Source organism: Corythoichthys intestinalis, chromosome 4, assembly GCF_030265065.1.
Source record: "Corythoichthys intestinalis isolate RoL2023-P3 chromosome 4, ASM3026506v1, whole genome shotgun sequence".
Lineage (NCBI taxonomy): Eukaryota > Metazoa > Chordata > Actinopteri > Syngnathiformes > Syngnathidae > Corythoichthys > Corythoichthys intestinalis.
The window spans coordinates 49,548,604-49,566,754 of record NC_080398.1 but is presented as its reverse complement, the minus strand read 5'-3'; the positions used below and the strand labels follow the sequence as shown (position 1 = coordinate 49,566,754).

Below are 18,151 nucleotides of genomic sequence, written 5' to 3'. Positions count from 1 at the left end.
TCAATGGAGGATTTTATGAATTTAATTCATAAATCAATGATTGCATCACAACACTTCAAACCAGGGTTCCCCTGATCGCATAATTTTACATCACAGTCCGAGTCATCTCATTGATCTAATACTGAAAACCGTTTTTTTGTTTGTTTTTGTTTTTTGGGGAACAAAAGCTTTAAACGCGTTAATGTCCCAACGTGCCGGCTTCATAATGTCAATAATTTTTTAAACAAGAATAACGTAGAAAAATACTTAAAAAAAATACTATCTATATTAGATGCTTCATTGAGTGAGACCACTCAAATCCGCTCACACTGCTGAGAACAGCCTCTCACTTACACAGTGAGCTGCCACAGCACAATCCCACGAGTATGTAACAACCTAAACGATGATTGACAGATGTGCGCCGTAAATCGTAGAGCTACCAAGCTTCTCGGCCAAGATCAAAGCTACAAACCTGTCAATCATCATTAACTTTAACTAGCAAACTCCCGTGCACTGCTGACCAAGAAAAGGATCGGGACATCCCTACTACTAACAAAACATTTTTTCGGCAGTTCGTTGGGCTTTTGAGTGAAAACATCCTTGCATTGTATTCTGCACTGACGTCTGTCAAAATGCTTCAGAAAGTTTAAAAAACAATAGTAATAATATAAATGGAAACGCAGAACCTCAGAGCAGCAAGACAGTCTGGGCCCATCAATCTACTGCTTACTGTGCTGGGTCTGGGGATGTAAAAGTGCTCAGGCTAGCCCACCACAATGTAACCAGTAAGTTCTTGAAAGTGTGATGAAAATACTACTTCCTAAGATCTCCATGGATGTCAATGTAAATAACACGACTAATATCAATCCTTACATCGCACAAAATCGAGTAATTCCGTGTCCATCTGTCAGACCTCCTCACTTTCAGCTCCCATTCTTGGTGTCTCTTCGGATCTTTGGTGAATCACCTTGTCCAGATTTCACAGAATATTTCCACGCGACGCATAGTAACATTCTGCTGCCTGTAATCCTTTAGAACCACCCCATAACAGCATAAAACGGATGAATAAAATACACAGAGTTGTAACTAGATGGCTCCACAAAGTCATGTGATTCCCCTCAACAGATCACGGTAAAATTAGGGAGAAGAAATGGCCAGACTCTCATTATAGAAGGTTCTGCCCTCATCTACACCCCAAACGAGCAGGGAAAATAAGAAACCTTCAGAAGGGATCACAGAAAGGAGTTATTCCCTGTTTCTGGATGACCAGGCAACAATGGATGCCAACCTTATTACTGATCTAACCAATGTAACAGTCCATCCAAAAAGACAAGGTGCAGCATGAAGAAAAATAATATTGGCTACATCTCATGCACAATGTTACGAGTACACAAGCTGAATTGGAAATTTTATATCCAAAAAATGCATGAAGAAATCCCTCGCTTGCAGATGTAAGGCTCAACCCTCTCCCACATTTTGTTGCTCATTGTTAGCTGTGCTACATGATAGCTGGAGGAGGTTAAACTCCTGAACTTTTTCCCCCTTCAAAGAAAACGAAATCGCTGGTATGGGACTACTTCCGCTACAGAAAAGTTAACAGACGGCCATGACTTAGAGGAAGACGGCCAACCGACATGTAAAACAGGTTTGCGAAGGGTGGCTGCCGAGGAGGCAATACTTCCAATATGATTTCGCATTTATACAAAATTAAAGGTTAGTAAACAGTCAGGAACGTTTCCCCACCTGCTACGAAAGTTAACTCCAGCGTGTTTAGTGTGTCTAGCGGTGGTAAAACATTTTTTTTTTTCTCTCTGGCAACAGTCTGTGTTGAGAAAGAGTGTATATGTGCATACTGTAAACATGGTACAAATCATGCATGTTCTTTTTATGGAAAATAATTCAATTATTTTTGTTCTGAAGGTAATAATAATGTTGAGCTGTTGCTGTGGGTTTAGGCTCAACTAAAGGACTACATTTAATTTTAATTCTATTTAAAATATTTTGTTTTTTAAATCTATTTTACTTATGTTCCAATTTGCTAATGGGTTTAGAGAAAAATCTTGTTCAATGGAAAAAAGTTTTTTTTAAAACCCAGATATGTCATAATAACATTTTAGAGCTGTGATAGCAATACCGTGAAATCGTGATATTTTGGCCTAAGGTTATCATACCGTCAGAATATTATACAGGCACATGCCTAGTCTGTTGATGACACCGTCATGCCCATGGGTGTGAAAATGAGCATAAATGGTCGGCAAACCGTCCAGCAAGCTCACCCGTGGCCCTAATGAGGTGGTATAGATGGATGTATGGCTTTTTCAACCATAGCAAAGTCTGCATTTCACAAATATATATTTGCCTTTTGAACCTCAGTGACCTTTTATCATACTTGAGGCTTAAAAAGTCTAAACAAATTTAAAAAACATTTATTTAGTGCTAACTTAGGTGCGAGTGCATGACATCTGAATTTAAAGGCAATTATTAGATGATGGTCCACCCCCGACAGGTCACACAACACTGGTTCCTTTATTTGAATTTTAAATGTGATACGGTTATTTTGAAATTTAGGTGGAATATGGTTACATTCTGCAAATATTCAGCATTTAAATGTGATTCCTCCACTTAGCGGCTGTTAAACATCGATTCAGGCGTAGAAATGAGCATGACCTGTGTAAAATGTGCAGTCCTTTACTGAAAAGGGATGGAGAGGGGAAAAATAAAGCATGAAAAGTGTGACTTTATAAATGCTATATGAATGTGAGACTGGAGACGAAGCCAGGTTGGAAAAAAAAAAACAGACAGGTGTTTTTCTGAAATTGCTGGCTGTGTGTTTGTGGGCTTTTCTACTCTTCCACTTCTCTGTGGCCTCACCTCTCTCAACATCCATCTGCAATCCTCTCATTTCTCCTGCCCACTCGTCCACCACTTTCTCTCAACCCACCTTTTCGCTCGCTAAGTGTGTGTGTGTGTTTGTGTTAAAGGGATGATCTTTTGATGCCCTCGTAGCGTGAGTGCTTTCTCCCTCTACTTTTAGCGGTCAGCCATTGTGCTCACAGCCGTCATACTGCTCTCCCACTCACTCCATCAGAAACTACGGGCCTGTGTAGCGACCTAAATGAATATTGATTCTCCCTCTAGTGCCAAATACTGCAGAGGGGGGAAACAATGAGCGTGTTACACGCAATGAGGGGAATAGGCCTGACGGGGGAAAGGAAGAGAGGATGGCGATTAGGGTGATGGTGATCATTGTGGTGATAATGATAATGGTGATGATAATGACTGTGTTAGTGATCAGAAAGCATGATGGGAGCTATCAGTTAATGCATGTATGTGCATGGCGGTTTCTCACCGGACGGCGCAGTGCTGTGAACGTAATTGCCGTATTGATGCTGAAATTACATGACAATCGCTGCAAACACTGCAATAAAGTGTCAGGACAACAATGAAAACCTATGGATGCACTTGTTAAAATTGGCTTCAATCTTTATTGTTAGAAATGAAAATGAATCTAGAATACAGCGAGCTCGCAAATAAGCAAATAGCATTCAAACAGTCTGCATAATGTAGCCGCAGTGAAGCATAAACCAACTACAAGATGTGCTTTCAAACTATGCAAAACTGTGCTTTGTAGCTAATCATATGCTAATAACTGGAAAGGATAGAGGGCTTTAAGATTTGTTAAAAAAGAAAAAAATAAAGATAATGGAGGGGGAAAAACAATACATCCACTGCAACACTTTCGTGCAGACAACACATTGACACCTAATTGATAAGTGAAGAAGTTACAATTTGTCATAGTAAAGGCAAAACAATCTTTCAGAATCATGGCATGGCATTAATTAAGCATAATCTACGTGGTGTCAAACAACTCAAATTCATCTCATTATTCACACAATCCTCTTTCCTATATTGTTGTATGCATTGTTAATTTTACTTTAAAAAAAAAGTAATTAGTTACCATTACAAATTACTTCTCCCAAAAATTGCGTAACTCAGTTACCTAATTGTAAGAGTAATTATTTACTCAGCAAAGTAACCGACGTTACTTTTCATTCGTTCTACACGTTATTACATTATACATTTTATAACATCTGTCATGTAAAAGATGTTTATATCAACTGATTGAACTGATATTTTCACCCCCCTCCAAAAAAGGTATGTCACTCTTTCAACATTTCTTTTCCAATTTCACTGATATAAGGATGTGACGTTATACAAAATGTTAAGATAAAAAATCCTTTTTATTTTTCCTGGTGTACTGAACCCGTACCGAACCGTGACCCCCGTAGCGAGGTACATACTGAACCGTGACGTGTGTGTCTCGTCACACCGTAATATATATAGCTATCATTTTCAATATGCAGGTAAGGCCCTGAATCATCTGCCTTTGCTGTAGTTGTTTTAATTAAAAAACATCTCGCAAGGTTCATGGATATGTCATTCAGGAAAAGTTTGGTGCAAGTGACTAATTTTGTTTATTAAAAAAAAAGTATAAATATTGTAGCATCTACAAATATGCCAACTTGATGATGATAATGCTCATTCAGCAGGAAAACAGTAAATTATTTTCAATGAATTGTACCCACTTGGACGCCACGAACTGTATGTCAACAAAAAAAAAGTTGCCTGAGAGTTTAAGATTACGCCCGCCACGCTAAATGCTAATGCTAAGGTGAACGCAAATGCTATGCTAACGCTCCGAGCCACCTATCCAGACATCAACGCGTTTGCTGTTATTAACAACAGTGGTTATATGGTGCTCTTGTAATTAACTAATTCAATCTTTGACGAGTCCCCAAATTTATATGGCTTTTCCACAGGGTTTAGTACATAACTGGGTGATAAAGCAGTGGTAAGATTCCTTTGTTTTTACATATGTTGAATAAACGGAATCTGCCAGCAGAGGGCAGCCGACCACCTTTCTTTTGTGTTTGTTTTTCCAAACTTGGAAGATGCTAATAAATACTGTCAAGTGACTTTAACCCTTAAGATCCTAATCCTTTTTTGGCCGTTTTACTTTAAATACAGTGGTACCTCTACTTACGAACGTCTCGACATACAGAATTCTCAGGTTAAGACACGCTTCAATGGGAAAATATTGCTTCTTGTTACAAAAGAAATTTCAGGATTCAAAAGGCAAAAATACAGTATGGCTGGTACTCGCAGCTCCCACAGTTTACTGAACGTAACATACTTATAGCTGCTCTGCCACTGGCTATTGCCTAGCATTCCTGGCATCCAATTGGCTAAGAGACACCTTTACTGTATGTGTATGTGTGTATTCCAGCATCCTCTTAATTCGCCCCTCATGTTCCGACAGATTTACATGAGTGATTTATTATACCCTATCCTTGGTTTTTTACATTATTCACAACTCTGATTTTATGTTTATTGTGCAATAATCACGCATTTGTTGATGCATTTGTTACATGTTTTGATGCATTTTTATGTATTCTAAAATATTTATATCTGAATTTTGCGGGGCTTGGAACGGATTAGGGCATTTAAATGGAAAACACGTTTCTACTTACAGAATTTTTAAGTTGAGAAACCTTCCAGAAACTAACTAATTTCGTACGGAGAGGTATCACTGTAACGCAGTACTTCTCAAATAGTGGTGGGCGCAGAGCGATGCCAGGTGGGGCGCATGTGTCCTCGGGGAACATGCTTTTTCTTTTTTTTTTTTTGCCGGACTGGAATAAAGTGTACTTGCACATCCACTCAGTGGGTGGCAGTGGCGCTCTCATTTTCAGAGTGCGTGCAGTATTTCTGAACTAAGGAAGAGCACTCAGCACACAGAAAACAGATATGAAGAGCAGTGCGCCGCCGCCGTTTTCGAAAGCCGTTTTCCGACCGGACTCACTCACGCAGCGACCCACTGTCTTGTCCGGTTCTCACGTCGCCGACCGAGAAGTGCCATTTTCGGCTTGGGATCGTCACGACGACTGCCCTCACCTACGGTTCTACCTCGGCCGCCGAGAATGCGCTTTTTTCGTGCCGTTTGCCTTTTAGCTTTGACTTTTAATACAGTGGGGTGATGAGGAAAGACTACTGTTTACTGTGTCTGAAAATAATTATAGCGGACTGCCAGAAGCCAAATCAATTAAGACGCCACTTAAAGACATTCGTCCCCAATCTCATTGATAAGCCGCTTGATTGTTTTTCAGCGAAAACGTGCCGAATATTGCCAACAATAGTCCTGCTTTGTCAGTGTTATATCAGTAAACCAGTGAGCATTGTTAGCATGCTCATTGCAAAATGACTCCACACCATTGCAAAGGAGGTAATACTGAGTGTGAGCAGCAAAAATAAAAACTGTCCTTCTGTCCAAGGACACTCTTTTTTTCCTTTATTCATTTTTGTTTTTTCGGTCAAATTTTTTGGCGTATTGTCCTCATGAGTAAATGTTTCTAATCAATTTGAATTTGTTATTATTTACGGATTTTATTACATTTTATTTTTCTGTATCAAATGGTCAAAAATACATTGAGTGTATTTTTACAGTTTGAATGTGACTTTTTTTTTTTTAAATTCAGGCAAATTGATGCACGTCAAGTCTTCTCTGTTACAAACAAAAACAATGTTAATAAAGTTATACTTTATTATAAGTTGATCTGTTACTTTTTTTCTTTATTAGAAAAAAAGGACACAATGTTAGGCAGATGCGTATTTATAATAGTAATTTTATAGACGAATAATACTATTTACAGTGGTGGCGGAGAGTTTGGGGGGGGCGCGAAACATTTACGTCTTGCTTGGGGGGGGCGTAACAGGAAAATAATTGAGAAGCACTGCTGTAACGTATAGTTTGTCTCAATATACCATGTAAAAATGTTTAACATGCTCTAGGTATCTAGCTTAGTATATTTTCATCAGGACAATTTTTTAAATTCGATACCATATAAGGGCAAAAAATACACAAACATTCTAACTGGAAAAATATATCGAAAGGAGCCTCAGCAATCCTGTCCAAAGAGTGTGAGCTTATTTTCTACCATTCAATTAAAATGATCATATGTCCAGTTTTCCATGGTCTATCGGTGCCAAATAATAAACTGGGAGAGGGTTTGAAACTGCCCTTTCAAGAAATAATGACAGTAGAGTTCTATGTGCAATAGTTTTTTTTTTTTTTTTAAGGCGCTTTAAAGATGCCATTTGATTGATCACGCCGACATGATTAGAGGACTAAGCGGGTTAAAATGAAAGCGGACAATAATTTTGACAAAAATTTATAAAAAAGTGACAGAAACGGCTTAATAATGAAAGTAGATCCTAATTTGTGACATCACAACCAGAATTGCCGGAATATTCCTGATGCATCATTTTGGATGGAATAACTAAATTGGTAAAATAAAGCAAGATTTGAGTCCCAAATTAGTTTTCAATATGTAAAATTACATTAGTCATTTTCATTTTCAATTGCTGACATGGTCACAATTATTAGGACCTTTAATAGCTGTTGATGTGTTGTGGTTAGCAAAAATATGTGTGTGTCATGAATGTGACAGGCACAATTGAGCACAACTGCATCTGATGATTACACTCTCACCATGTATAGATCGCTAAATACATGAGTATTTTGCCAAAACCACTGTTGCGATGTTGGCGGTATTGTAAAAGTAAAATAATTATTCCGATCAAAGTCACTGCTCTGTTTCATGTTTTCACCCCCGACAAAAAGAAGCTAAATTTCTCAATTTTTAAGAAGATCATCTAAAATGATATACATCATGTATAACTGATTACTAAAGAATGGAAAAAAGGTAGAATCAGTTTTTTCCTGGTCACAGAAAGGAGTTCCCTCTTACAAAATATACAGTATAATGGTAGGACAATATTCTGTGTGCCTTGAAAGATGTGTCGTAATCCTCTTGTACTCCAGTCCTTCCTGAAAATGGCTGGCATGGAATGAATTAAAGGGCCTCATCGTCACGGCCGTCAGCCTGCTGCTCTTCTTGGTCACCTGCTTCAGCCGCCTCATACACCCCTCCCTCCACCTGTAGGGTGCAGTCATCCAACTCTGTAACAATGTAGTGGGTGCCCTCATCATTGACGATGACCTGGGTGAGGCCTTCCTTTATCATCTGAGAGGCTGCCAGCTGCAGCAGGTTCTGCATGTCCTCCCGACTTTTCTGGTCATTGACTTCCTCCGGTTTGACCAAAGACTGCACTTCACTCTGTACGGGCTCACCCATCTCGGAGGCCGGGACCTGGTGAACGGCCGAGACCTCTCCGTGCATTTGCTCCTGATGATCCATCTTGCTCACAGCACTGAGCAGAGCATCCAAAGCTGTGGAAGACTCTGACACGGCATGACTTTTTTCGGCGGCCTCCCCTGCCGCTTCTCCAGCTACCGCCTGTAGCTCAGTCGCAGCCTCTCCTCCTGACAGCACCACATACCGGGTGCTCCCTTTGGCAAGCTCAGCCCCCGCGGATGCTACCTCCCTACCGGATGTGATAACATGCCCATCTTCTGTGATGTGGAGCACTTCTGCCACCTGGCCCGCCATGGCCAGTGTCTGCAGGGTTGCAGCAGCAGACTCCTCCAGCGTCTGGTCGATGGCCATATCTCCATCGCCATAGCCTTGGATGATGATGACCTGCTGGATGGAGTCTTCATCACAGAGCTTACTATCCACAGAAGGGTCCACAACTTCTGTCTCTACAAAAGAAGCCCCCTGGCCTTTAAGACGGCAATCGAAAGACTTGGACACGATACCTGGAGAGAGAAGAGAAGGATCACATAAGTGCCAAATAATGTTTTAATAGAAATTTTGATGCCTAATCAAGCCAAAAAGAACTCCATAAGTACATTTTGTTTTGTTGCATGTACAACGAGTTAATTGTGTTGAGCGACTTGCCTCAAATTGCGGTCTTCTGGACTTACTGGTGATTGCTTATGTCTAACTTGAAGCCTAAGTCTGCTCAGTGGACTCTTTGCACTCCATAATGTTACTTCTCTTAAACGTTTAGCTGCTAAGTCTTTTCCGGTTTCTTAGCCAGCCCGCTAACATTCATATTCAAGTTTTCAGCCGAGTATGTGTCTTTATAAAAATCACTATTTCTTTTTTTTTTTTTTTTTTTTTTTTTTTTTTTTAAAACCTGTCCTGTTCAGCTGTTTGACACAGAGAATGGAAGTCTAAGTGCCCAGATTCTGAACAGTTTTAATGTTTCACATTGAGAGTCTGACATACTCCCATTGTGATCATTCAAAATACCTTTTTATTATGACAAAGCAGCGAACAGGAAGGGATTATGGGGGGACAGAAGAAAAGAAATACAAGAGAAGAAGGAAAAGAAACACATACACAAACAACAACTAGAAATACATTGAACATCTAAACTAGTTACTAATATGCTGGTGCTATCGTCAGCGAGATGTATTTCCGGTTTACACAATGTGGGGGCCTATTGGCCAGTGAAAGAGGAGAATGGGGGTGGGGGTGTCTATAAGCCTATAAGCTAAGTGATTGAAAGGGGTAGAGTGTACACAAATCAGTTCTGTGATCTAGAACCCAGTAATCGTGTGAATCTCTTATGAGTAAGCCCGTTGGCGACCAAACCTACGCCGCCGCATCGCCAATCCCGGCACCGGGACCCCCGACCCGAGAATGCCCTTCCACATCCAGCAGCACGCAGGCCCCACCGGGCGCGCGACAGCCACGCAGACGGGCGGAGAAGCCGCGCGGGCGCCAACCCAGGGCCACAGCCCCCACCCAGCCAGCCCGGGGAGGGAGGGAGGGCGGGCGCGGGGGCGGGGGGCCATGCGCAGCCCATCCCTCCTCCCGCAGCCCAGCAAAGGAGCCATCGTCCCCCCCCCGGGACCCAGGGTGGTCCCCCGGGCCACCCGCGCACCCATCAACCGGCCTTCAGGGATGGCAGGAGGGGACGCATCACCAACCCCACGCCTACACCCACCCTCGCCCGCCCACCCGGGCCACGAGCCACAGTCCCCCAACCGGCACGGCACGCCACGGGACCCCCAGCGGCCCACCAACCCCCAGGCAAGGCAGGGTCCCCCGCCGGTGCAGGCGACACCCCGCTGATACACCGGCGCCCAGTCAGCGACCCGCGACGGAGCGCAGGGCGGATGCCCAGCCAGAGAAGAGAGGGGAAGGCGGAGGCAGGAGAACGCCCAGGAACTGCCACGGGGCGATGCAAGATCGGAGACCCGACCCCCCAACCTACTCCCGCGGCCGGCAGCCGAGGCAGAGGGGAGGCCACACCCCAGGAGCCACGCCATATAAAAAAGTGTGGGACCCACCTACCACCCTATTACTGTGGCTGCCAGGTTCCCGACTGGCAGCCATCACCCAGCACCGTGATGGGGGTGTGAGGGGAGGGTAGTGCAATGTATGCATTAAAATAGGAGAGCTTGGCTTGGGGCAGTGGGACCGCAGCATGGAGCTTCTGCCCAGCCGCCCGTCCCACCGCCCTTTGCCAGAGCTCTCCTGTGGAGTATGATGTGTGGTGCATTTAAAAAAGGTGCAGAGATGGCGGGGCCCGTGGTGAGGAGGCAGCCGTGAGGTACCCCCACCCCCAACAGGTCCCAACCATCCCACAACCTTGGTGTGTGGTGCATTAAAAACAGGGGGGAGCCGGGCCGGGACTGTAAAGCCCCGTCCCAACTCTCCCCGGAGAAATGTATGAGCATGTAAGTGCCAAGGTGAAAAATATTTACAGTGCCGAAGTGAGAAGTGCGTGAGTTAAGAGGCAGGCTCCCGCGGGCGTGGCCCCGTCCACCAGAACCACCGGCCGCAGGGCAGAAGAGGCGTCAGGGCCCCGATCAATCTCCGCCCCAGACCACCCACGGCGCCTCCGCGACCGCCCCCCCCCCCACCCACCGAGCACCCACCCCGCACTCCGAGCAGGCGCCACACCAAGCGCCGGCGACCAGGGGACGTCCACCCCACCGGCAAGGGACAGCAAGCCTCACCCAAGGCCCCGCGGGCCCCGCCAACGACCCCGCCGGCCGGGGGGCAGCAGCGGCCGCCGCGGCCCAGGGAGGCGGACAGGGGCGGAAGCAGACCAAGGGGACGGAAGCGCGCCCCCCACAACCCACCCCCGGGCCAGGAGGGGCGCGCGGCATGACACCAGAGGGCACCTCCCCGGCACCCGGTACAGGGAGACGCGGCTCCGGCCGGGCGGACCTGGGAGGGAACCATGGCTGCCGCATGCACCCCCCGGCCCCCACCCCAACTCCACCCCACCCCACCCCGGCCGACTATTTCTGTTCCAAAAGCAAAATAATCTAAAGGCCAGCATTATTTTAAGCATTTTTGGAAGTCATAGTACAATCTTGCCCCCTGACAGAAATGCACCTTTACATGCGTAAGGAACCCCGCTGAAGCAGGTGTGTTAAGTGAGTGAATATTTCATTTTTGTATAATTCTGAAATAGTGAAGCTTGGTGTAATTGAAGACTCTTCTCTGCGATGTGTCAAAGTCAACTCACACATTGTCAACATCCATGAGCTTCTCACCGACAAAACCATTCCTTTGACATTCAATCAGAGAAAAGAGTATGCAAATTAGATCAAGTAAACTGCATATAACGGCATCCAAGGTTATAAAAAAATATGTAAAATAAAAAAAAATGGTGCCATAATAACAGAACTTAAATGGTTAAACTGGTACATACAGTGGGTCAAATAAGTATTCAGTCAACCACCAATTGTGCAAGTTCTCCTACTTGAAAAGATTAGAGAGGCCTGTAATTGTCAACATGGGTAAACCTCAACCATGAGAGACAGAATGTGGGGAAAAAAACAAACAAACAGAAAATCACATTGTTTGATTTGTAAAGAATTTATTTCCAAACTAGAGTGGAAAATAAGTATTTGGTCACCTACTAACAAGCAAGATTTCTGTCTGTCAAAGAGGTCTAACTTCTTCTAACGAGGTCTTACGAGGCTCCACTCGTTACCTGTATTAATGGCACCTATTTTAACTCATTATCGGTATAAAAGACACCTGTCGACAACCTCAGTCAGTCAAACTCCAAACTCCACTATGGGCAAGACCAAAGAGCTGTCAAAGGACACCAGAGGCAAAATTGTAGACCTGCACCAGGCTGGGAAGACTGAATCTGCAATAGCTAAAACACTTAGTGTAAAGAAATCAACTGTGGGAGCAATTATTAGAAAATGGAAGACATATAAGACCACTGATAATCTCCCTCGATCTGGGGCTCCAGGCAAGATCTCACCCCGTGGCGTCAAAATGATAACAAGAACGGTGAGCAAAAATCCCAGAACCACTCGGGGGGACCTAGTGAATGACCTACAGAGAGCTGGGACAACAGTAACAAAGGCTACTATCAGTAACACAATGCACCGCCAGGGACTCAAATCCTGCACTGCCAGACGTGTCACCCTGCTGAAGCCAGTACACGTTCAGACCCGTCTGCGGTTTGCTAGAGAGCATTTGGATGATCCAGAAGAGGACTGGGGGAATGTGTTATGGTCAGATGAAACCAAAATAGAACTTTTTGGTAGAAACACAGGTTCTCGTGTTTGGAGGAGAAAGAATACTGAATTGCATCTGAAGAACACCATACCCACTGTGAAGCATGGGGGTGGAAACATCCTGCTTTGGGGCTGTTTTTCTGCAAAGGGACCAGGACGACTGATCTGTGTAAAGCATGGGTGTCCAAACCTGTCCTCAAGGGCCGCTGTGGGTCCTGGTTTTTGTTCCTACCAATTGAGCACATACAGTTTAACCAATGAAGTTTGTGCTAAAACAAGCACCTGACTGCAATCAACTGATTACACTTGTGAGACACCACATTGGTGAAAAGATGTCTTGTTGTGTAGGAATGAAATCCAGCACCCACTGCGGCCCTATGTGGAATAGTTTGGACACCACTGGTGTAAAGGAAAGAATGAATGGGCCATGTATCGAGAGATTTTGAGTGGAAATCTCCTTCCATCAGCAAGGGCATTGAAGATGAGACGTGGCTGGGTCTTTCAGCATGACAATGATCCCAAACACACAGCCAGGGCAACAAAGGAGTGGCTTCGTAAGAAGCATTTTAAGATCCTGGAGTAGCCTAGCCAGTGTCCAGATCTCAACCCCATAGAAAATCTGTGGAGGGTGTTGAAAGTCCGTGTTGCCCAACGACAGCCCCAAAACATCACTGCTCTAGAGGAGATCTGCATGGAGGAATGGGCCAAAATACTAGCAATAGTGTGTGAAAAGCTTGTGAAGAGTTACAGAAAACGTTTGGCCTCCGTTATTGCCAACAAAGGGTACATAACAAAGTATTCAGATGAACTTTTGGTATTGACCAAATACTTATTTTCCACCATGATTTGCAAATAAATTCTTTAAAATAAATTCTTTAAAAATCAAACATTTGCCACGTTTACATGGAGCCAAATATTCCAATTACAATCGGAATATTTGTTCAAACCGAATAAATGTGTTCCATATAAACACCTCATTCGGAATGAACAGGCCCAAACCGAATGGAATTTCATTTCGATTCACAGGGGTGGAATATTCCTTTTCCCAAACCGATTAGAAGTAAAATTATATCATGTAAACAGGGAAGCGGAATGGTCTCTGGTTGCGTTCTTTCTGCGCATGCTCCGTACTGACGTGGTGACGTCACTTGGTGACGTAAGTAACGTCACTTGCAACATGGCTTCCAAGCACACGCACAGCGCACCCACACAACTTTTTAAATGAACGGCGTATCATTCTGAAGTTTTGTTTCCACTCGAAAAGTTAAAACAGCAGCTGATCTGACGATCGATCTCCATGTTTTGCAACGTGACGCTTTGTTTTGATTAATCTGCGCATGTCAGACAGCAGTTGTCAAACGTCCTTTCGGAATAAAGGCAGTCACATGTAAACACTGGATCGGAATAGATGAAGTGACATGTAAACAGCTGATGTGAAATTTCCATTCGGAATGATTTGAATCGGTATGAATAAAAGTCAGCATGTAAACGTGGCTAATGTTTGTCCCCGTTTTTTTTTTCCACATTCTGTCTCTCATGGTTGAGGTTTACCCATGCTGACAATTACAGGCCTCTCTAATATTTTTAAGTGGGAGAACTTGCACAATTAGTGGTTGACTAAATACTTATTTACTCCACTGTATCAGTAGCACAGAGGGACAAAATTGGTCGGTATAGAATACAGCCTAGAGAAATAAGTGGACTGTTGTCTTGAATATAATACATAAATAAAATAACATATGTGTAGGACTTATAGCCTGATGAGAAAAAATGGCCAGAAAACTGTATCTTGACACAGCCCCTACTAATTGAGCCATAGAGTGCCCCTTTGGATCACAGGTTGCCATGGTGTTACCAGGGTGATAGGAAAAGTGTTTACAATGGTACACTCTGAGCAATGCCTGGCTCTGGCACAGACTAATTTATTTGTAAAAAATGTAGTGTCTAGCAATGGTGATAGAAGTAGTAGTAGTGAAGAGGGAACGATGTCCATGTCTCCTAAAGCTTCTGAGAATGGATGACCTTATTTGTATGAATGTCAAAACAAAGGAAGAGCACATTTCACCTACTATAACTGCCATCGGCATAAAGGCTGAAAAGAACACACACAAACACACTCAATTTTTAAGGATATAGTTCAACAGCTTTTATGGTTGTTTTCGTATGCATGGGTCCGGTGACGTTGACATTTTAGAGGTCCAGGATTTAATGCCCAGACTACATCACAAAGATCTCAGAGTGTAAGGAGGGACAAAATCATCCATCACTGATATACTTATCTTTCTCAGACATTTCATGTCCAGCACCAAAGGTGACAATGTGATCGGAAAGCCAGATTTTTTTCTACAAATGTGCCTTTGCTTTGCAATATCTTTATCATGAGATTTGGTGTAATATTTTTAAGTCGGCCAATTCAGCACACACTCCTTACATCGCATTACTGAATGCATTTAATCTGTAATGAAAAAAAATCATCGAGACAAAACTCAGCTTTACATAGTGCTTACTTAAACATTTATTAAAGGTGCTATGACATACTAGAGCATACGACTTTGAAATGATAGTCAGTAGACCATATTTTTGAGACAATGGAGAGAAAAAACGACATGTTTTAAAGTCCAAAAAATAAGGTATTTATACATACTGTAGAGGCTGATGTTTTGATTGTCATTCAAGGTAACGTAATTGTATTACATAGTGTATGTATTTTATATTGTGAAACAACTGTTTGTCAAATAATAAGAACAGTGTGTGTATATTCAAAGTTTAATACTTAGCGTAGATTTAAAAATGTTTACGTGGAATGGTTGATAGATAATTTACAATTTGGACACATCATCATTAGTGTGCCCCTGGGTCACTGGGTATTTTGGCCTTAAGACTAGACGCCCATTCTTGTGGGGGCACAGCCACAGGGTGATGATCCCCAGGCTCATGTCAATTCCCAAATAGTTATGAGAGTTGCTTGGTGTTAAGTAGCAGACTTCTCATGGGACTATGCATTGCACAGGTGTTGTTTTTCCTGAGTCAGGCCTAAACTGACCTAAGAAGTGGAAATTAGAGATGTGACCGAAGATTCGGCGCTGAAAACTTTCGGCCAAAAATAGCTGAACTTGTATTTTCGGTTAAAATGTCGAAGGTTTACCACCGAAAAGTGTAAAGAACCTTAGTCCTCTTTTGATGACATCATCAAAACGCGGCAAGCTAACACTACTGGCTCACTGTAACTTTTTTCCCACAACTTCCACACCCTCTCTGCCAGTTGCCGTTTAATCTGGCTGGGCGTGACTTCGCTCGGCTTGGTCGCCGCTAGAACTCGACCCACTTGCCTGGCTCTCGATCAATTCCGCTTGTTGCACAAGAAAAAACAGTCTTATTTTAAGGAATAGGAGAGACTATAATAGCGTTGTAAACAGCTTTACTAGTTTCGGCGAGAATGGGATAGTTTTTGTTGTGGTTGTGAACTACATTTCCTCAAAACCGTACATCGAGATATACTTCAGCTTAATAATTGGAGGCGTGGTACCCATTTTTCGAGTGTCCCAAACTTCCAAGAGAGCACATTTATCAAGGCTTCATTGGCTGTGACGTGTTGCTATGACGACGCCAGCACCGTTCAAAGTTTGCCACATAACGCTCACTGCCGCCAGGAACGCACCCTCCCATAGGGTTTCAGAATTGGCACCTTTCTTTCAAGACTCCGGGGTTGTAGAACCAATGCCAAGGTAAAGGGCATCAATCGGAAAACAGTGAAATAACATCATTTATAAAAATGAAATATAAAATGAATGATACGCATGTGTATTTTTCGGCCAAGTGTTTCCAAAATTCGGGGTTCGGTTTCGGCCAAAAATTTTGCTTTCGGGACATCACCAGTACAAATGCCTGTAACATGCATGGGATTACTGTGTTTTCCAGTTAAGTATGATCTCAGATGAATTTGATAGTGTGTGTGGTGAGTAAAGTTACAAAAATGTTTACTTAAAAAAAGTCACTTAAAATATCTTCCTTCTATTTTCCTTCTACATATTTTCTTCCTTCATTTTGATTCTTTATTCTTCATCTTAGTAAAAGCCCTTTTGCGATACTTTAGACCTTACTTGAATCCCTTTTTCTTTTCCTTGCATGACTGTCAAAGTGCAGAGAGTAAGGCACAAAAGGGTAGAAATGAATGGGAGTATTTGAATTGAGATGGAAGTTTCAGAACTCTTGAAGAAAGTTTTTATTATTATGGGGGGCCACAGTCATGCTAGTTTGTATACTTTCAACATCTGTAAGGGTATACTTTCATCTAAATTGACTGGGTGGCAGTGAATAGTCTAAATTTCAGTGGCAACATATTCATATGGAATGAGGGGCATTTAAGAGACTGTGTGAATAGAATGGTGAACAACGATCTCTGAATACACATTTATGCTCAATAAATCAGTATTTTATTTGTTAAGTAAAATATATCCACATTACTCTATGTAGGCTACATAAGTCTGGAAAATGTTCTGAGTTAGATGGATATTAGTTGATGTCACTATTTGTGAAAGAAATCCCTGTATGTGGTTGTAGGCATCCTTATGTTGTGCCGACGGTATGCGTTGCTAGTCACATTAGCCATGGGGTGCTGTTGGCAGGTCCCAGTGGTAGCCCGCTGAGGTTTATGGAGTGTCACTCAGTTACCGCAGCTGTGAATCAAGTTAATGTTGCACATCCCATCTCTTGTGCTGTCCTGAGCTCCCGGTGGAAGAACAACATTTGAACAGCGTGATTCGGCCCTGGCGAGAGGTTGATGCCTGTTTAATATCTGTTCTGAGTGTTCTAAGTGACTGATTCCTTTAAAAGGATGTAGTAGTGAAGAATACAACAAACTGAAGAAGGCTGCTTCATTGACTGGGATGTGAAATAGGGTGGAAGATTGATTTGAGGAGAGAAACAAGCATTAAATAGTGTAATTTTGATTTTTAATTAAGAAAAAAGGTCTTGGTAAATTGTTATTGGGGCACTGGGCAAAATGATCAAATTTTTGTCTCAGTGACGATACAGTATTAATATGCAGTTCAAAGCATGTGTACGGTAGGATGCCTTACTGAACAGCAGTTGTTGTGTTAGCATCTATTTTAGAGTATGCTACAAAAGCAATTATTGATCAGTGGATCAATGGGCTGGCCACAAGCAGCAAGGGCCCGGGGCTGCTAAGTGGCCTTAAGTTCAAAGAGGCCACCAAGGGAGTGGTCAGACAACACTTACCAGCAGTTACAGAAATTAACCTTAACAGTGAGACGCCAACTCGCACACAGACAAACAACAACTTACACTTGCTGTAAAAGCTCAGAGCAAAATTTTGGTCAACCTGCACCTGGTCGTGGACAGGTATAAATAACATAAATAGAATAAAATAAAAACATAAAGATAATTTATTCTACCATAACACATGAGAGGACAATATAACATGCACAAAATTTGTGACAAGGTCAGTAGTAGTACCATGACAGACCATGGGACAGAGTCTTGCCTAATCCATTTATAAAGCAATTACCTTCAATTATAGATATGAAGGCAGTTAAAAAAAAAGAGCAAGATGGAGACCTCTGAACCTGATACACATATGACTATTATTTGTGGGGGAGTTTAACAGAGCAGGGGTTTAAATATGTGTCACTGGTGCAGATTTTTTGAAGGTGACACTGTTAAGCAGATCAAGTGTCAGTTCAGGAT

At 42.8% G+C, this 18,151-nt stretch overlaps 1 protein-coding gene across 1 annotated transcript in view; it reads right to left on the bottom strand.

Annotated features, from left to right (window-relative positions):
- Positions 1 to 3,435: 3,435 nt before the first annotated feature.
- Positions 3,436 to 18,151, bottom strand: part of znf407 (zinc finger protein 407) — a 247,258-nt gene continuing 232,542 nt past the window's right edge. The window contains exon 10 of the mRNA XM_057835263.1: positions 3,436 to 8,698. Within this exon, the coding sequence (XP_057691246.1) occupies positions 7,893 to 8,698 (806 nt within the window). The 3' untranslated portion in view covers positions 3,436 to 7,892. The remainder of the gene's footprint in view (positions 8,699 to 18,151) is intronic.